Below are 21,517 nucleotides of genomic sequence, written 5' to 3' on the forward strand. Positions count from 1 at the left end.
ATGCCGTATCCAACAGGACCCATTGTTTAGATTGTCTGCATTGAAACCAATCTACTATCTGTGTCAAGATGACTGCATGATAGTACGCACGGATATCAGGGAGACCCATTCCTCCCCCTTCTTTCGGGCGGCTAAGTAACTTTGGATGAATACGGTGTGGTTTCTTGTCCCACACAAAATTCAAGAAATTTTTCTGAATCTTTTTAAGGATAGAGCTGGGTAGCCACACTGGTAGGGCCTGCATAACATAAAGGAGCTTTGGTAACACATCCATTTTCAACACGCAGATTCTACTAGACCAAGAAAGACAGAGTTCTCCAGCGTTCAAGATCATTGCAAATTCTAGATATTAGCGGTGGGAAGTTGAGCTGAAACAGGTCATTGGGATCTTTAGAGATGAACACCCCTAAATATTTGATCTTACTGTGCTGCCATTTAAAGGGGAATGAGGTTGCCAGGTGCTGGACATCCTTTTCAGGAAGGGTTATATTAAGCACTTCGGTTTTGGATATGTTTATTTTGAAATTGCTTAATGCGCCATATGCAGATAATTCCTGTAGTATATGTGGAAATGCTACAATAGGATTGGATATATATAGCAATAAATCGTCGGCAAAAAGGGCCAGTTTAGCTTGTGAATTCCCATATTGGATTCCCTGAATGGATGGGTTGCTCCGAAGTGCCACTGCTAGATGCTCCATACAGTCCACATATAAAAGGGGGGACAGGGGGCACCCCTGCCTAGTACCATTTCGCACTTGAAAGGAATCCGACAGGGTCCCATTGATCTTCACCCTGGCCGAAGAATCACCATATAATGCCATTACTTTTTCAACAAATTTTGGACCAAGTCCCAATTGGAGTAATGCACCCTCCAAGAACTGCCAATGGACCCTGTCAAATGCCTTCTCCGCGTCAACCGAGACCACACATAGAGGCTTCCTGATGCGTTGGGCTCTATGGATGATAGAGATTGTTTTAAGAGTATTATCTCTAGCTTCTCTTTTAATCACAAATCCTGTTTGATCATTGTGTATGATTCCAGGGAGTAAGGGTTTCAGTCTTTCTGCCAACATTTTAGAGTAGAATTTAAGATCTAGGTTTATCAGAGAGATAGGGCGGTAGTTTGAGCACAGAGACGTATCTTTCTCTGGTTTTGGGATCACAGTGATATGTGTAGTGAGGGCCTGCGGGGGGAAGGTTTGTTCATTAGAGATATAATTAAAGGCTGATAACATTAGGGGGGATAGTAGGGATCCAAATTTCTTATAGAAGGAACCCGTGAATCCATCTGGGCCAGGGCTTTTACCTGATTTAGTAGCCTTAATACACTCCATCAGTTCCTGACTGGAGAAGTCTTGATCTAATTCTTCCTGGAGTTCAGGGGAAATAGAGGGTAATTTGTTCTCTGTAAGATAGGTGTCTAAACGACTCTTGAATTCCTGGGGACGTGCCTCACTTAATTCATTTTTTAGGTTATAGAGGGATTCGTAGTAACGTTTAAATGTATCAGCAATTTCAGATGTTTTGAACACTTTGTTGCCATTTGATTTTGCAATAGAGAGAATATTCGAGGCATTAGTCCTGGGGTGTAAGTGGCGGGCCAAGAGTCGTCCACACTTACCCCCATGCTCATAGATCATTCCTCTAAGACGCATCCTGTCAGATAGGGACTTCTCATCAAGCCGGGATAATAAGTTATGTCTAGTATTTGAGAGTTCAAGCTCTATAAGTAGAGATGGGTTTCTTTTAAGATCATCTTCGAGTGTGGCTACTCTGAGAAATAATGCTTTGATCTGAGCTCCTCTCTCTTTTTTAATTCTAGCGCCATGGGATATCAAAGTTCCACGTAAAGTACACTTAAGAGCTTCCCATTTCATGCTTGGAGCTGTATCATCATTACTATGATCTTGGATGAAAAGTTCTATGGCTCGTTTGATATCCGATACGCATGTAGGGTCTTTAAGTAGATTATCATTAAGTCTCCATGTGTGTATATAATTTCCTGACTTACCTATCGCAAATGAGCAATATACAGGGGCATGGTCAGACCAGACCCTGTTTCCTATTGAGGTCTGCATATTTCTGTCTAACAGGAATTGAGGAACCATAATGTAGTCTATGCGACTATGAGATCTATGGACATGGGAATAGAAGGTGTAGTTACGCTCATTAGGGTGTAACGTCCTCCAGGAATCGACCAGGGAAAGTGAATGTAGTTTATGACGTATTTGGGATACCGCTTTAGTTGGTATAGAAGATTTTTGTGATGAGGAATCCCAATGGGGATTTAAACAGAAGTTAAAATCGCCACAAAGAATAATATGGCCCTTCGCAAAGGAAGTCAGCTTATTGAGGATATGAGAAAGTTTCTGGGTCTGATTTTGATTGGGAAGATATATGTTGGCTATAGTGTATTTAACATTATCTATTGCTATGTTTATGAACAAGTATCTACCCAGAGGATCTGGCACCATATCTATGAATGAGGCTTTAAAGGATTTGTGTAGGCCTACAGACACCCCTTTGGATTTCCCGTCTGGATTAGGACTATGAAACCATCTATCATACCATCTAGATTTAATGTTGGGGGTAGAGTCAGCTCTAAAATGTGTTTCCTGTAGGGCTAGAATGGATGTATTTTGTTTATGAAAATGATATAAAACTTGGGATCGTTTTTGAGGGATATTAAAACCTTTAACATTAAATGTTGCAATTACACATTCAGCCATTTATAAAAGAAAGAGATTTGGAGAACCTCCATTGTCTTACCATTAGTTGACCTATTGGGTATAGTGTAGGACCTACATGTGTGAACATAGGCATCTTTGGAGAGGAAATGAAAACCCGTATCTGAGGAAGAAAGGAAGAACCTACAAAGAAAGACGCACACAGACAACATATACATACTGAAAGTTGGTACACTAGTACCATTATCTCTCATTCTCCTGTTTTGATCAGAAACAATTCGTGCACCTTCCAGAGTGCTATAGACAGCACTCTCGGTAGGGGCTCTGATCTGGGGAATGTGGGAACACATGGCGAGGGCGCTCCCCCGCCTCACCGTAGCGAATATGATCATAATGATATCAGCTCACTAGGCTTTTCTTAATACTTTGTGAATTAACAGTAAGATATATAACCAATTAACCAGGTGACCAATAACATCAATTAAAGGAAGAAAACAGATAAGAAATATTTAACTTTTGGACATCCCTCATTAGGCCATCCTCCGCTTACAAGCAGTATAGGGATACCATAGACGCCAGACCCCTTCTATGTATGCTAGCGCAATAAATCCGTGTTTATGCACCTTGTAATGATTGCAAAAACTTCCATATATATTGTTATGCATTATATAAAGTGGTGAGGGTCGTCCCCCATCCTCCCCCCCCCCCCCCCCCCCCCTCAAAAAACATATAAGGGAGGGAGAGGAGGGAGGGAGCTAAACCCCCCCCCCCCCCCCCCCCCCCCCCCAAATTAAGTATAGACTCATCGTTCTTCAATAGTATGTAAGAGCAATAACACCTGAACAGTAATAAGATATAACTGGAATTCTGCATCCCTATGAAGGAACACTCCATAATGTACACTCCTGAAGTAATGAAATAAACAATCGTTGATCTCGAAAAAAGAGTGTAGTAAACTGTAATGATGTGCAATCTTGCGATATAGTTTAAATTCAGCCATAGAGGCCAAGAAAAGGAGGTCACATTGTTCCTGAGTGATGTGCAATCTTGCGATCAGGTTAGACTCTTGTTGTCCGATGGGGGAAAGTACTGCAGTGGTCTGTCATAAGGTGCCGTCCTGCGTGTAATCACCTTTCAACTCAGGGCTAATGTTAAAGCCTCATAGGTACACAGTCTGAATAATCTCAAAGGGGTCAAGACACTTTTATAAAATTTTCAAAATGGTTTTCAATGAAGGCAGCAATTGAAAAGATCTTTATCTTCTGCGACGATTCTCTCGTCTATTTACGGTTTCCCATCTATCTCTCTGTGGAAGAGCTGAGGACTCTTGGGATTGAGAGAAGGGCCAATCTGGAATATTAATTAATGGAAGATCAAAAGTCGAGCGAATCTTGGGAAGGTCACTTGGATTTTTGAAGATCATGGATTTACCCTCATGAGATATATGGAGTGCGAAAGGATAACCCCAATGGTAGCTGATTTCCTTATCCCTCAATGCTACCAGGAGAGGACGAACCGCTCTTCTGAGTTGTAGAGTAAGAGTGGAGAGATCAGCCATAAGTTGGATCTTTGCCCCATCAAAGTCAATCTCTCCCTGTCTCCGGGCTGCATTCATAATGGCCTCTTTTTCCCTGTAGAAATGCACTCGACATATTATATCTCTCGGTCTAGGTGGATTGGTAAGGAGGGGGCCCAGCGCCCTATGTGCTCTATCAATCTCAATCTTCTGATCGTCAGGTGCGCCTAAAATCTGTTTAAATAGCCCCTCAACAGTCGGCATAATCTCAGGCGGTTTGGTTGACTCGGGGATTCCCCTGATCCTAATATTGTTGCGTCTGTGTCTATTTTCTATATCATCCATTTTTAGGAAGATGGTATTAATATTCTGAGTATTATCCGCAGTGGCCCTTTCCTGTCTGTCCATTCTGTCTTCTAATGAGTCTTGTCGTTTTTCCACCTCCTCCACCCTATGCACTATTTGGCCTACCTCCTGGCGAAACTCAGTCATCTCCTTTTTATAAATCTCCTCCATCCTAAGAATAAGTCTCTCAAAGTCCTGCTTGGTTGGTAAAGAGCGAACATAATCTTGTATGTCCATTTCGATATAGGAATCAGAGCTCAAGGAGACTGCTGGGGATGGAGGGCCTGAGCCAAGATGGCGCTCAGTGTTTGCGGCCTGTTGTTTCGGATAGTCTCCCCCTAAGTTACGATCAGCGTCTGGCGTCTGTCGCAAGGCCGAGACGCCAGACGGACCTGCCGCTGTTAGAGGAGGCGAGCCACAATTGCCACGGGGAACCGAGATGTTGCGTGGAGAGGTCGGATATGACCCTCCTTGTTGTGGTAAGGGCGAAGGCGAGGACCGCAGTTCAAGCGTGCGGTCTGCTTCAGAGAGCGTGGGTGAGGTGGTGACTGACCTGGACTGAGGTGCGTTGTGGGTGTCTTGCTCGCCGGGAGAGTCTCTTTGGTGTTTCGGAGGAGTAGGCGCTGTTTTCTGCTGTACTCGTGGCGACGCCATATTGTCTCCTTCCGCCTCTTCCAGTCTCCGCTCTAGCGGCTTCAAAAAGCGGAGGATGTGCGCGGAGCTGCGGTGTCTGGGTGATCTCTTATTCCCCCCCTTCTTCTTAGGGGGTCCCATGTGATGTCTGGTGTGCTTTAGTTGGAGCTATAAGGCTGAATATACAGCGAGGCAACGGGAGCTCTAGGAAACGTGTCCTCACTCCGCCATGCGTAGACCACGCCCCGCCTTGAACTTCTTTTTAAAGTGTATCCAATATAAGCTTTTACTCATTGCATAGTTGTGTTCCTTTCATATAGTTTATAGGGCGTTCCTCAAGCCAAATACTTTTTGTTTTGTTTTAATACCCGAATTCCCTATAAACTAAACAAACCACACCCACCGCTCCTCCAGTGCCTTGGCACTCTGAGACCCATGTAGCAAGGGATTATGGGAGCTCAGTCTCGGCAGGAGGAGGAGGTGGTGTTACTAGCCAGAGATTTCAGAGGCAGAGGGGAGGAGGAGAGGGGAGTGAAGTTTTCACAGGCTGAGGGCTGGAGATGCTATCAGCTTGCCTGTGTGTAATGTGACAAACAGAACATGGCTGCCCTCATTGTATCACAGGAAGAAATGATCATAAACTGTTGAAGCTGTTTGCAGCTAGATTTACTGTCTAAACTTTAGATAAGATATATAGACAAGTTATTTGTTATAGTTAGTTTTTCATCTCGGAACCGCTTTAATGTCGCCATATCGTGCAGTTTGTCGTTCCGCTTGCCTGTGCAGTATGCAAAGAGTTGATCATTCAGTTAGTTGGTGCACGGAAGAGGCAAGTTGTATAATCGTTTAATAGTGTGCTTTTGCTGGACACGTGTACGAGACTTGAGAACACCCTTTAGAGTGTCTCAGGGTGTTTTCTCAGATATTCCTGTCATCCGGTTGTTGTAAAAGTCTTTTAGATTGGTAATTTGCTTTTACTTTGTATGTGGTGGGCATGAGGTGATGTGACCATATTGTACGGTCATCACTTCCTCAATTTATGCATTCACGGTACAGGATATGGGTGTTGTTGGGATTCAATTTTGTGTGTGTGTGTGTGTGTGTGTGTGTGTGTGTGTGTGTGTGTGTGTGTGTGTGTGTGTGTGTGTGTGTGTGTGTGTGTGTGTGTGTGTGTGTGTGTGTGTGTGATTATTTAATAAGTGGCATTCTAAGGTCATTGCTTTGTCGATCTGAAAGGGGGAAGGTGTTACCAGTGATGCTCTGCAAGGGCACCTGAAGTGAGAAGAATATGGAGGCTGCCATATTTTTCTGTTAAACAATACCAGTTGCCTGGCAGCCCTGCTGGTCTATTTGGCTGCAGTAGTGTCTGAATGACACCAGAAACAAGCATGCAGCTAATCTTGTCATATCTGTCAATGTCAAAAACACCTGATTTGCTGCATGCTTGTTCAGGGTCTATGGCTAAAAGTATTAGAGGCAGAGGATCAGCAGGACAACCAGGCAACTGGTATTTCTTAAAAGGAAATAAATATGGCAGCCTCCATATCACTCTCATTTCAGATGTCCTTTATGTTCTCATTTTGCATGAGTCAGGATTATGAGCATCTCTAGTTTTTGCTGTTCTGAATTTGAACATTGAGGGTTTTGAGATTATTAAATTAATTACTTTCTATTACTGCCTCCTTTTTAATGCTGGAACGTCAGATCTCGCTGCTGGTGGAGTTTGGGCAGGCGGATTTAGCGATGGACATCTCCTCTACCGCTACTGAGCGCTTCGGTTCTTCCGTAGAGATGTGGCAGACGAGGCTGGAACTTGTCATCACCCAGAAGGCTGAGCAGGTGGAGCGCGTGTTTGAAGAGGCGTTCACCAAAGTGAAAGCCCAGGTACTGGTCCTGTCTTCCTCACAGCGGCACCAGATGCCGGTACTGGTCCTGTCTTCCTCACCGCGGCACCAGATGCCGGTACTGGTCCTGTCTTCCTCACAGTGGCACCAGATAACGGCACTGGTCCTGTCTTCCTCACAGCGGCACCAGATGCCGGTACTGGTCCTGTCTTCCTCACAGTGGCACCAGATAACGGCACTGGTCCTGTCTTCCTCACAGCGGCACCAGATGCAGGTACTGGTCCTGTCTTCCTCACAGTGGCACCAGATGCCGGTACTGGTGCTGTCTTCCTCACAGCGGCACCAGATGCCGGTACTGGTCCTGTCTTCCTCACAGCGGCACCAGATGCCGGTACTGGTGCTGTCTTCCTCACAGCGGCACCAGATGCCGGTACTGGTGCTGTCTTCCTCACAGCGGCACCAGATGCCGGTACTGGTCCTGTCTTCCTCACCGCGGCACCAGATGCCGGTATTGGTCCTGTCTTCCTCATAGCGGCACCAGATGCCGGTACTGGTCCTGTCTTCCTCACAGCGGCACCAGATGCCGGTACCGGTCCTGTCTTCCTCACCGCGGCACCAGATGCCGGTACTGGTCCTGTCTTCCTCACAGCGGCACCAGATGCCGGTACTGGTCCTGTCTTCCTCACAGCGGCACCAGATGCCGGTACTGGTGCTGTCTTCCTCACAGCGGCACCAGATGCCGGTACTGGTGCTGTCTTCCTCACAGCGGCACCAGATGCCGGTACTGGTCCGGTCTTCCTCACAGCGGCACCAGATGCAGGTACTAGTCCTGTCTTCCTCACAGCGGCACCAGATGCCGGTACTGGTCCTGTCTTCCTCACCGCGGCACCAGATGCAGGTACTAGTCCTGTCTTCCTCACAGCGGCACCAGATGCCGGTACTGGTCCTGTCTTCCTCACCGCGGCACCAGATGCCGGTACTGGTCCTGTCTTCCTCACAGCGGCACCAGATGCAGGTACTAGTCCTGTCTTCCTCACAGCGGCACCAGATGCCGGTACTGGTCCGGTCTTCCTCACAGCGGCACCAGATGCCGGTACTGGTCCTGTCTTCCTCACAGCGGCATCAGATGTTGGTACTGGTCCAGTCTTCCTCACAGCGGCACCAGATGCCAGTACCGGTTAGAGATCTGTCTGTTGTACATGTGACCTGTGTCAGTGTCCTCAGTATGTGTTTGGCTTATTTGCAGGACAGTATACCTCTCTGGACACTAATGGTGGAATGGAATGAGACGCAGAGAAGTCCAGAGGACACAGAGGCCATGTATGAGGTAAAGCAGACATAAAGTTCAAATCACAAAGCCTTACAGCATGTGGTGAAGCAGAAACCGGCTGAGTTTACCAATCCTCTTGTCAAAATGTCAATTCACTTCTGCTGTTACTACATGGAAAACCGGAATCACCGACTAGTGAGGTAACTTACAGACCTGTACGGTAAATGCCTCATAAATGTCAATTCACAAGGATTAGAGCGTGCAGTAACACAAGTGAGATTTTTGATATTTTATCTCCAGCCTGTCGGTTACGAACAATCAGCCATTCTGTAATATGGAAGGGCAAAGGAGCCAGGCAATAGGGAGAGTAATGCTGTCTAGCTACTCACCCCATTGGTACCGATGTACTGCTGGGCAGGACATCAGAAAATAAGGCACCAGATGCAGGGCGCAGGCATAGAGATTTCCCCTGTATTCCTTGAGATGTGAACAGGGAAATACTGATACTGAGTGCAAGAGGCGGCACGCAGATGTAAAGGGACATTGGGGATGCCTTTTACTCTTGTAGGACAGAAGCAGCAACTTGCAAAGGAATGGCTCATGTTTTAAAGAAGCACTCCAGTGAAAATAATGTAGTAATAAAAGTGCTTAATTTTTAGAATAATTATGTATAAATGATGTACTCAGTGTTTGCCCATTGTAAAATCTTTCCTCTCACTGATTTACAGTCTGACACTTATCACATGGTGACATTTTTACTGCTGGCAGGTGATGTCACTGGAAGGAGATGCTGCTTGCTTTTTTTTGCAGTTGGAAACGGCTGTTATTTCCCACAATGCAACAAGGCTCCCACAGTGTGATGTCAGCACCATGGTCCTGACATCACACTGTGGGAGGAGTTTCACCACAATATCAGCCATACAGCGCCCCCTGATGATCAGTGTGAGAAAAGGAATAGATTTCTCATGTAAAAGGGGGTATCAGCTACTGATTGGGATAAAGTTCAATTCTTGGTCACGGTTTCTCCTTAAAGAGAACCCGAGGTGGGTTTTAACCTCCTTGCCGGTTCAATTCCTCCGGCAAGGAGGCAGCGCAGGTTTGTTTTTTGTTTTTGTTTTTTTTGTTTAAATCATGTAGCGAGATAGCCGCTGAGCGGCGGCATCCCCCCACCCACTCCGATCACCTTCGGCGATCAGAGTAAGCAGGAAATCCTGTTCAGAACGGGATTTCCTGCAGGGCTTCCCCTGGCGACGGGGCGGGATGACGTCACCGACGTCATGGACGTCATAGGGAATCCCGATCCGCCCCTCAGCGCTGCCTGGCACTGATTGGCCAGGCAGCGCAGGGGTCTGGGGCGGGGGAAGCCGGCGCGGCGGATCGGCGGCAAGCGGCGGCGATCGGAAGTTACAAGCAGCTAGCAAAGTGCTAGCTGCTTGTAACAAAAAAAAAATTATGCACATCGGCCCAGCGGGGCCTGAGAAATCCTCCTGCGCAGGTTACCCCGAACTGAGTTCGGGGTAACCGGCAAGGAGGTTAATAATGCTATTAGGACGCAGAGGCTGGTTGTGCATACTATCACCAGCCTCTGTTACTATACTGTGTCCCCACAGCTCCCCCCCCCCACGCTCTGCTGTCCCCATAAATCAAACTGCCGTGCTAGCTTCATACAGCGTGTCACCAGCAGGTTGTTTACATCCAGGATGTCACTCTCTGCCGCTCCCCCGCCTCCTCTATAGCGCCGCTTCCCGCCCCGTCACCTTCCCTCCCCGCCTCTGTAAGCTGATTGGAGGGAAGGGAAACAGGCGGGGATCGGCGCTATATAGGTCCGTACACACATCATATTTTTATCTGCATATGAGTAGCCAATTTTAGCGTTTCTATATGTAGTATGAGAGCTTACCTACAGTCCATGAGATTCAAAATCTGTTGACCTTCTTACTACATGGCAGTGGTAAAATTGGCCAGTCATCTGCAGGTTAATATTGGATGTGTGTACGGAGGCATAAGCTTGGTACACCCAATTATGATTGGCCAATCGCTAACCTGGTTTACCACCTCTATGTAGTACGAGTTTACCTACACAATCTTGTTCATAGTATTGAATATCTGTGGACCCTCCTACTACATGGAGATGGCAAATTGTTCAGTGATTGGCTAATTGTAGCAGGCTTTAGGCAGAGCACTTGTACCGGAAGAATCATCACAGCTCTGGCCAGAAGTGGAAGAACATCCCCATAGCAGAACGCAGCTTGCTGCAATACACTGCAATATGTTGGTGCTTCACAAATCACTCATAATAGTAATAATACACGTCTCATTTCTGCAGAAACTCGTCCTAAAACCGGCCGTCACCAGGACCATGAAGGTGAAATATCTGGACTGGGCTTATCGGACGCAGGGCTACAAGAAGGCCAAGAAAGTGTTCAGCAGGTGACTGTTACATTTTATTGCAATTTCTGCCTGTCGCGAGAGGCGGAGCACTGTTGTGTGTTACCATGGGGGTGGAGCAATGTGCTGCTTTATAGAGGGGTGGAGCATTGATCTAGTTATACTGCTCTCTGAGAGGCGGAGCATGGTGCAGCATTATAGAGAGGCGGAGCATGGTGCAGCATTATAGAGAGGCGGAGCATGGTGCAGCATTATAGAGAGGCGGAGCATGGTGCAGCATTATAGAGAGGCGGAGCATGGTGCTGCACTGCAAGGCGAGGCAGAGCATTGTATAACATTAAAGAGAGGCGGAGCATTATGCACTGCTCTCGGGGTGAAGCACTGATCTCCTTTATACTGCGCTGCAAGGAGAGGCGGAACATTGTGTAACATTAGAGAGGCGGAGCATAGTGCTGCACTGCAAGGAGAGGCGGAGCATTGAGCAGCGCTATGAGGGGTGAAGCATGGTGCAGCATTATAGAGAAGCAGAGTAATGTGCTGTTATATGGCACTGTAGAGGTCAAGCTTTTTCCTGATTATACAGAAGCAGCACAAACTCTGGTACTTTAGGGCACATTGTACTGTCCAGCTATGTGAGAGGTTAGGTTGTGCCAGAGGTCATGATATGTGGTTGAGAGAGCAGGCCAGGCACAGTAGCCCAAACCACGAAGCTCTGATTGCTGAATGTGGTGCTGTGTTCAGTGAACCTCTTGCATTTGTGTCAGATGGAGGATTTCTTCCTGGGGTTTTGTTTTTTGTTTTTTTGTTTTTTGTTAAGGCTCCTTTCACACTATAGGAGTTTGTGTTGGGTGGAACAAATCCCTTGTGTTATATGGGGGCTTTCTCGCATGCTCCAATGCTGCGTACACAACGCGCTGCTGCACAAATATCTCACACTTCTGCCAAGCATGACTAAAGGCAGCTGTGCTGCACCGGAGAGACTGCGGTGTGACATGGGACTTTATCTCACCACCTTTGTGTTTTGCAGTTTACATGAGAATCGCCCCTTCTCTGAGGACTTTTTCCAAAAGATGATCGCCATAGAGAAAGAGCAGGTGAGTCTGGAAGAGGCAGTGATTAGCAAAGTCTGTGTGCTCCTCCCTACTATCTTTACTCCTCCCCACTTTCCTTGCTCCTCCCCACTTTCCTAGCTCCTCCCCATTACCCTTGCTCCTCCCCATTATCCTTGTTCCTCCCCATTATCCTTGTTCCTCCCCACTTTCCTAGCTCCTCCCTACTATCCTTGCTCCTCCCCACTTTCCTAGCTCCTCCCCACTTTCCTTGCTCCTCCCCACTTTCCTTGTTCCTCCCCATTATCCTTGTTCCTCCCCATTATCCTTGTTCCTCCCCATTATCCTTGCTCCTCCCCACTTTCCTTGCTCCTCCCCACTTTCCTAGCTCCTCCCCATTATCCTTGTTCCTCCCACTTTCCTAGCTCCTCCCCATTATCCTTGTTCCTCCCCACTTTCCTAGCTCCTCCCTACTATCCTTGCTCCTCCCTACTATCCTTGCTCCTCCCCACTTTCCTTGTTCCTCCCCACATTCCTTGTTCCTCCTCCCTATCCTATCCACTAGTTTCTGGAAACTCAAACCTCCCATCATGCGTTGTGATGTAAGAACAGGAAATTCAGCAGCCATGCATTGGCGATCTGAGGGTTGGTCCAGGTCACATTTTAAAGACAACTGAAATGAGAGGAATATGGCGGCTGACATATTTAATCTTAAACAATACCAGTTGCCTGGCTTCCTTGTTGATCCTCTGCCACTAATACTTTAAGGGACTTACGAGGCAAACACACAAAAAAAAGTTAATTACCTCATGGCCATTGCAGTGCTCCTAGCTGACTATCAGCGCCTGGCCTGTCACTGTGTGGCCCTCTGTTAGCATTATCCAAGCTGAAGTGCAGGCCCAGGGTCGCCCTATCAATTTGCGATTAAAAACGTCGCTTTAAAAAAAATCCTGCATCTGCGCAGTTCTTAGCCGCTAGTGCGGCTGCGCAGGTTATCTGGCCTGTCCCCGGCCCGTCCTCGCTCCCTTCATTCAACTCTGTACATCATGTGGGCGTGTCCGCACGACCGCCCACATTGACTGTTTGAGGGACAAGTCACGTCTCCCCACGCTCAGCGCTGCTTGTCTCGGCTGAGGGGGCGTGGCTAACTTGTCCCTCAATCAGTCATGTGGGCGGCCGTGCGGACACGCCCACATGATGTACAGAGTTGAATGAAGGGAGCGAGGACGGGCCGGGGACAGGCCAGATAACCTGCGCAGCCGCACTAGCGGCTAAGAACTGCGCAGATGCAGGATTTTTTTACAGCGACGTTTTTAATCGCAAATTGATAGGGCGACCCTGGGCCTGCACTTCAGCTTGGATAATGCTAACAGAGGGCCACACAGTGACAGGCCAGGTGCTGATAGTCAGCTAGGAGCACTGCAATGGCCATGAGGTAATTAACTTTTTTTTTTTGTGTGTTCGCCTCCTAAGTCCTTTAAGCCATAGACTCTGAACAAGCATATGCAGATCAGGTGCTTTGAGTGCATTAGCTGCATGCTGGTTTCAGGTGTGTGGTTCAGACATTACTGCAGCCAAATAGATCAGCAGGGCTGCCAGGCAACTGGTATTGTTTAAAGGACTCTTGATGAGGAGGCTGCCATAATTTATTTTATTTTAAACAATACCAGTTGCCTGGCTGTCCTGCTGATCTTTCTGGCTGTCTGAATCACACACCTGAAACGAGCATGCAGCTAATCAGGTCACATTGCAGTCAGAAACATCTGATCTGCTGCATGCTTGTTCAGGGTCTAAAAGTATTAGAGGCCGATGAGGACAGCCAGGTAACTGGTATGGTTTAAAAGGAGGTAATGCTGACAGTCCTCACCTCAGCTGCCCTATAAATCTGCTGCAGGTGTGATGGATGCCGGATACTCCCCAGCCCTGCAGGACACTGTCGGTGTGATGGATGCCGGATACTCCCCAGCCCTGCAGGACACTGTCGGTGTGATGGATGCCGGATACTCCCCAGCCCTGCAGGACACTGTCGGTTAGGCCACATATCAGCGCTATGTATCGGCGTGACATTGTCATTCTTCCCTCCTCAGGAGCGCAGTAAGATGGACAGTCTGCGGGAATACTATGAGCGGGCACTGCGGGAATTCGGCTCCACAAGCCCCGGTGAGTTCTTTTCCCGTATTGTCACTAGGGACGGTCATTATTCAGAGTATATGCTAATTTATGCAGCTTGGAAATGGACCAATACATACAGCAGCTACACATCAATGCACAGCCAGTGTGAAGCCTGCGGGTTGGAATACTCAGCTGTGGCCAGAGCTCTCCTATTGGTCGGTTAAAGGACACCCGAGGGGAAAATAAACTAATGAAATAAACAATTGTATCTATCCTCCTTCTCCTAAAAATGACTTTTTAAGATATTCCACAGTTTTATTTTATATTTAAATCTACTTTTTAAGTTTTTACTGTTTTTGCTCAATGGCACATTCATTGAAGTATGCCAGAGCTAAAATCTATGAACTAATGATCCTTTTTATCTTTCCTTCTCTCAGAAGCCATTTTCTGCCAGGAAAGTGTTTTATAGTTATAATTTCTTTTCAGTGAGGGTCACACTGTAGGCTGACTCAGACAGGAACAGCCACTTACTTACCTGATGTTTAACTCTTTCAGGCAGAGAAAGAAAAAAAGGAACACAGCCTAGTTATTTGTGTGCTAGGCACTGTACATACCCATGTCTATCTCATCATGTCACTTCCGGTATCCTTTAAGCCAGTAAGGACCAATACAAGGCTTGGGAATGGGTTGGGCCACGGTCAGATTTCAGCCACCTATCTACCAACTTCTGCTCATTATTTCTTCATTTCTGAAATGTGTTCAGGATTTCCCAGGCTCTCTTTTATATGCATATAAGAGAACATTAACTACACATTTAAAAACGTTTTATTTGTTTTTGTAAAGCATTGTAGTTTTTGCACGATTAAAGGGACACTTAAGTCAAGAATAAAAAAAAAATCAGTTTTACTCACCTGGGGCTTCTACCAGCCCCCTGCAGCCGTCCTGTGCCCTCGCCGTTACTCGCAGATTCTCCTGTCACCCGCCGCCAGCTAGTTTCGTTTTCGCTGACGGAGTTTCTGTGCCTGAGCAGGTCTGGCCACGCATATCCTTCTTCCTGCGCAGGCACAGGATGCTATTGCGGACGGGAACGCAAAGAAAAATACACGTGGCCAGGCCTGTCAGAGAAAATTAAACTAGCTGGCGGCGGGGGACCGGAGGCTCTGTGAGTGACTACGAGGGCACAGGACAGCTGCAGGGGGCTGGTAGAAGCAGAACTAGCTGGCAGCGGGGGAGCAGAGGATTAGTGAGTGGCTGCGAGGGCACAGGACGGCTGCAGGGGGCTGGTAGAAGCCCCAGGTGAGTAAAACTGATTTTTTTTTTTTTTTAGTCCTGGCTTAAAGAGACACTGAAGCGAGACTAAATCTCGCTTCAGGTCTTATATATAGCAGGGGCACGTGTGCCCCTGCTAAAACGCCGCTATCCCGCGGCTTAACGGGGGTCCCTTCACCCCCAACCCACCCCCCGCAAACCTGGGTCGGAAAAAGGTCGCTGGAGCTGATCTTCCTGGAGGCAGGGCTAACGGCTGCAGCCCTGCCTCCAGTCGCGTCTATCAGACGCGCATCGCCGCCTCTCCCCCGCCCCTCTCAGTGAAGGAAGACTGAGAGGGGCGGGGGAGAGGCGGAGGTACGCGTTTGACAGACGCGCATGGGGCAGGGCTGCGGCGGTTAGCCCTGCCCCAACCAGGAAGCGCTCCCCCGCTGCTCGGAGGGGGTTTGGGGGGACAGGGACCCCCGTTAAGCCGCGCTATAGCGGCGTTTTAGCAGGGGCACGCATGCCCCTGCTAGCTATGAGGTCTGAAGCGAGATCTATTCTCGCTTCAGACTCTCTTTAAAGCAGATCCGAGATGAAAAATTAACTATAACAAGTAACTTGTCTATATATCTTATCTAAAGTTTAGATAGTTTACACAGCAAATCTAGCTGCAAACAGCTTTAATAAAATATGATTGTCTTCCTGTGATACAATGACAGCAGCCATATAGTTTGTAAACATTACACAGAGGCAGGCTTATCTGTATCTTGAGCAAAAAAACCTAACCCCCCCCCCCCCTCCTCCTCCTCCTCCCTTCTCTTTCTGAAATCTCTGGCTAGTAATACCTCCTCCTCCTCCTGCCCAGACTGAGCTCCCGTGAGCCCTTCATACTGTCTAAAAATGCCAAGGCACTCTGAAAACCTGTGGGCGTGGCTTGTTTAGTTTATAGGGAATTAGCATTACAACAAAGTATTTGGCTTGAGGAATGCCCTATAAACAATAGGAAAGGAACACAATTATGCAATGAGTAAAAGTTCATCTTGGATCCACTTTAAGTGTCCCTTTAAAGAGGAAACTGTTCATAGACACTCGGTGACAGACAGCTGAATGCTCACTTCCAGCTAGTCTGAAATCCCGCCTCCATTTATATGGAAGTGGGCCATTGCTCTGTCAGCTGAAGCCACACCTACTTATTGAGAGCCTATCAGATCTTTAGACTGACAAGGAAATGAGAGGAGTGGGTGGGGGCAGGCAGCTGGAGAAAAAGGTGAGGAGCTTTGCATTCATATAGCAGATATTTTCTGAGTTATTTTGTTGTTTTTGAGTCACATTGCTGCAGCAGAGTCAGAGCATCTGTGCCAGTGACTTATGCCTAATATTCACCATGAGATTTTCTGGCAGGTTTACTGCCAGATCGACTATTTCCAGCATGTCGATTTTCTGTTCACTTCGATTGGAAATCAGAACGGACGTGCTGGAAATAGTCGATCTAATCTTGTGTATTAGGCATTATAGATCTGTACACACACTAGAACCAGTGATCTGCAAACTTGGCCCTCCAGCTGTTAAGGAACTACAAGTCCCACAATGCACAGCGGGAGTCTGCCAGCCCCAGTCATGATTCATAAAGGCAAATGCATTGTGGGACTTGTAGTTCCTTAACAGCTGGAGGGCCAAGTTTGCAGATCACTGCACTGGACTAATCCTGACCAAGGCTGCCACTAAAGACCTCCTCAGCTGAGAATGGAGTGTACAGCGGCCCCACTAGAACGGCGAGAGAACCGGCATCATATTGCTTGAACGCAGCGTTTCTCAGCGATCTGCCTCCTCTGTCCTGCCGCACATTGGCCGTCCTCCACCCTCCATAGTGACAATGAGTCGCTAGCCTACAGGTTAGTGACATGTCTGTACACTCTTGTTCTTAATTTGCTGTCCAGCTATAGTCTCGGAGGGCGCGGGAACCATACGTATTGTACGGCTGTCAGTGAGTTGGCCGCCGGGAGAGACGAATGACTGCTTTCCCTAATGTCACAAAACTACCCGGCGGCGTTAACCTTTGTAGCGGTAACCACGAGCTAGCCTTGCGTTGGAGAACCGCAGCTCAGAGCGATACCCCTGAGCTACACTCGTGGTCGCCGCCGGGAGGTCCATGCAGAGCATTGCGCACAACTAGCGTTCTCACTCACCTCCCGGGTGATCCAGACACTGGCAGCCATTCCACTTCCTGTCCACGGAAGCTGTGCATCTCCCTCGTCAGATCGCCGACTGTCGTCATGACGACAGCCGGCTATCTCACTATAGGGTTACAGCGCTGCCCGGAGGACGGAGGGAGAACTGCATCGCTGAATCCCAAGGAGGTGAGTAAGTGCAGCGGCTTCTCCAGGCACTCGGGAGGACGGCGAGGGACGCTGCGGTGGTCATGGGGCTGGAGGAAGTCCTAGGTGAGTATAAATTCTTTTCATTTCGCGGTCACAGGTACACTATAAGATGCACTAATAGTCTGATGCTGATGATCACTGCCCAGCCTCATGTGTGCCCTATTCCCCTCCTCACAGATCTGTGGCTGTCTTATATAAAGGAAGAGCTGAGTCATCCACAAGGGAAGCCAGAGAACTGTGGCGCCATCCACTGGCGGGCCATGAAGGTGCTGGAGGGGGAGAATGTGGAGACGTTTGTGAATAAATACACATTGCTGCAGACGGGACACTTATAGCCACATATTCTACAATGCTTATCGCCTATTCATGTTCAATAAATTCTGTTTTTCTGACAGTTCTGGAAATCTTTTATTAGACATCTGGGAGAGGATTCCCTGAGCAGCCAATCACAAGCTAGAACGGCTGAAACCAGATTGGTTGCTCAGGACAACCGCTTCCATTTTGTTTTAATGGACAAGCTTTTTGACTGAACACCTTTTAAAGAGGAACTCCAGTGAAAATAATGTAATAAAAAAACTGCTTCATTTTTACAATAATTATGTATAAATGATTTAGTCAGCGTTTGCCCATTGTAAATTCTTTTAAATCCCTGATTTACATTCTGACATTTATCACATGGTGACATTTTTACTGCTGGCAGGTGATGTCACTGGAAGGAGATGCTGCTTGCTTTTTTTGGCAGTTGGAAACAGCTGTTATTTCCCACAATGCAATGAGGTTCACCACGGTCCTGAAATCACACTGTGGGAGGAGTTTCACCACAATATCAGCCATACAGCGCCCCCTGATGATCCGTTTGTGAAAAGGAATAGATTTCTCATGGGAAAGGGGGTATCAGCTACTGATTGGGTGAAGTTCAATTCTTTGTTACGGTTTCTCTTTAAAGGACCACTATCGTGAAAAAAGTAGACAGTCTGACAGGTTTTGGGCCAGTCCATCTCCTCATGAGGGATTCTCAGGGTTTTCTTTGTTTTCAACAGCATTTCCTGAACAGCAGTTTAATATATAGTAATATATCCGCCAGCCTCCCTACTCACTTGCTGTTGAAATCAAACCAACAAAATAGTGTGCAAGTGAGTTGGGAGGCTGGCTGGTATCTTACTATTTTGGCAGTTAAACTGCTGTTCAGGAAATGCTGTTGAAAACAAAGAAAACCCTGAGAATCCCCAATGAGGAGATGGACTGGCCCAAAACCTGTCGGTTCTGTCAGATATGAACTGCCTACTTTTTTCACGATAGTGGTCCTTTAATAAAGCGGAGTGACTTTAGTAATGTGTGGTTTTTGTTTTTTTTTCCATCTAGGCCCTTGTTTTACCTTGCAATCAGCATCCCATAAATGCCCAGTTGGTGACGTACTGCAGGAAAGTCATGTGACTGTGGCAACGAGAGTGTGTGAGGAACAAGAGACAACCTCTCGCGCCTTCTCTGCATTGTGCAGCATAGGATTGTGCTGAGGTGTCAGTCATTTGCTGTTGCCAAGCAACGGTCACTTCATGCCGGTGTAATAACCGCTTGTGCCGCCCATATGCTGCTCAGCCTAAAGTTGCCCATTAACGGTACAATTTTTTGCACCAAATGCGATCTTTCGTTGCGATTTTTATGATAAAATTGTACACGATCAAACTGGCAGGCTCGGGGTGATAGGCTGAAGCCTACAACACTTGGTCACAGTGATTGGCTGGCGGGGGGAGGGAAAATTGTAAAACAAAAAAAAGGCACACATTTATTTAAAAAAAAAATGTTTACAAAAAAAAAAAAACCATCCTAGAAGAGCGATCCTTGCCCACCAACAGAGAGCTCTGTCATTGGGCAGAAAAGGGGGGGAGGGGTTAGCAAATCACTTGTGTCCTGAGTTGTGTGGCCCTCCAGCGAGGCCTTAAATGAGTTATCATGTATTTAGTACTAAAATAAATGCTACTTACCCGGGGCTTCCTCCAGCCCCAAGTTCCCAGCATGTCCCTTGCCTTCCCGGGCCGCGGTGATAACGTCAGGCCGACCTGGAGGTTGGCCTGTACTGCGCCTGTGCGAGCAGCGCTGTCAATCACTGTCATGCAGACCGCGCAGGCGTCATTGCGGGGAGAGCTGCGGCGAGGGACATGCTGGGAGCTTGGGGCTGGAGGAAGCCCCGGGTAAGTAGCACTTATTTTAGTACTAAATGCCTGATAACTCTAAAGCTGCAGTGGCCCAATTACCAAAAAAAATGGCCTGGTCTTTAGGGGGGTTTAACACTGGGGTCCTCAAGTGGTGAAAAACTCTGAAGCTAAAATAAATGATCTTTACCTGCTAGTTTGCATAAGGTGTATGAGAAGTGAAACGCTGTATTCCAGCAGCAAAACAAGTGCTTTATACCTCCCAAATCCCCTGGCAAACATCCATGACTTTCAAAGTTGTGGATTTTGCTGCCTGGGGAAGCAGAGCTTAGTGCTGTAGCTCTGCCTCTAATGAAGTCAATCTCATGCCTCTCCCCTGCCTCTGTGAAGGAAGATTGGGAGAGGCGGAGAATGACTTCAGTAGAGGCAGGACTACAGCGCTAAGCTCTGCCTCTTTCAGGAAGCGCTCCCAGGATTCCCCCCCCCCGGGGATGGGGGGGGGTTATAAACCCCTCGTTTTGCTGCTGGAATGCGGCGTTTCACTTCTCGTACTCCTTATGCAATCTAGCAGGTAAAAATTTTTTTGCTTCACTCTCTTTAAGGCTAGTGACACACCAGGACGTTGCGTTTAGGGGACGTTATAGGGCACATAATGTGCACCTAACGCAACGCCTGGTGCTCTTCTATGTGGACGTCAGAGTGAGCCGCGTTGTGCAGCTCACTCTGGCGTCCGTGATGCGTACTCTTGGACGCATGCGGCATCACGTGGTCCCGCCGGCCAATCACCGCACAGAGCGGCCGCTCCAGGAAGTAAACACTGCACGTCACATGTGCCTGGCCGCTCTCCGCTCCTCCCCAACACGACTGAGCATGTGCAAACAGTCTAACGCGGCTTAAGCCGCTGTAACGCCGTAGCATGCTGCACTTTCACTACAACGTACAGCGTTGCATGTAACGCAACGTGGGCTGTGTGAACAGCCCACTTGTGTTACATTGCTGTGCGTTGGGGGAGCGTTACAGGCGCGTAACGTCCCTGTGTGGAAGCAACCTAAAGGTGGCCACACACTATACAATTAAGATTCAATTTTTTACTAATTCGATAATTTTGATAGGTTGTCCAGAAAAATCGAGCTTTTCTTTGTTTTCAATCAATTAAATCAGATTAACTTTCCTGTTTTTTTTTTTTTGGTTTGGAGATTAGAAATTTCAGACCAACTTTATCAAGAATTGTATGGCGTGTGATGGATTGTTAATTACTTGATGTACAGATCCAATCAATTTTTTCTGAGGTTTCAATTACTTTATTCATGATTGGGGAAAAGTTGAATGTCAGAAAAATTGATTGCTATTCTTGAATTGAACAGATATTTAAAAAAAAAATTGTATGGTGTTTGTGTGGCCACCTTAAATGTCACCACATGCTTCAGCTCCGTCATCATCTGTGGACAAATTACTGCGCATGCCTGATTTGTTGCTGCTAAGTATTTTCAAAGTCTCTGCCTGCCTCCGCCCCCTCAGCAGTGACATCATAAAATCCACCCACTGCCATCCCTGCCTACCACCGCCCCCTTGGCAGCAACATCGTAGAATCTGCCTGTCGCTGTCCCTGCTTGCCTCCGCCCCCACCAATTAAATGTCCATTTTTTTTTTCAATGCGAAGTACAGTCAGGCCCAGTTCACATCTGCGTTTTTTGCGAAGCCGGCCGTACGGATCTGGCCATCAGGATCAGGTAAAAACTGTCATTTCTTACAGCCAGTGTGCTGTAAACTGTCAGTTTTCTATTTTGTTCCTATGCAGCTGCAAAACCTTCCATTTCGCTAAGCCGTCTGGAAAATTGGGTCCTGCTGCTTTTTATTTTTTGTCTGTTCCGTGGAATGGACAATGGAACTG

General features: G+C 47.4%; 1 protein-coding gene across 1 annotated transcript in view; it reads left to right on the forward strand.

The window, feature by feature from the left end:
- Positions 1-17,870, forward strand: part of UTP6 (UTP6 small subunit processome component) — a 38,539-nt gene extending 20,669 nt beyond the window's left edge. The window contains exons 14-19 of the mRNA XM_068261485.1: positions 6,889-7,068; positions 8,275-8,355; positions 10,625-10,728; positions 11,714-11,780; positions 13,823-13,895; positions 17,654-17,870. Of these exons, the coding sequence (XP_068117586.1) occupies positions 6,889-7,068; positions 8,275-8,355; positions 10,625-10,728; positions 11,714-11,780; positions 13,823-13,895; positions 17,654-17,811 (663 nt within the window). The 3' untranslated portion in view covers positions 17,812-17,870. The remainder of the gene's footprint in view (positions 1-6,888; positions 7,069-8,274; positions 8,356-10,624; positions 10,729-11,713; positions 11,781-13,822; positions 13,896-17,653) is intronic.
- Positions 17,871-21,517: the final 3,647 nt, after the last annotated feature.

This window comes from Hyperolius riggenbachi, chromosome 11, assembly GCF_040937935.1.
Source record: "Hyperolius riggenbachi isolate aHypRig1 chromosome 11, aHypRig1.pri, whole genome shotgun sequence".
NCBI lineage: Eukaryota > Metazoa > Chordata > Amphibia > Anura > Hyperoliidae > Hyperolius > Hyperolius riggenbachi.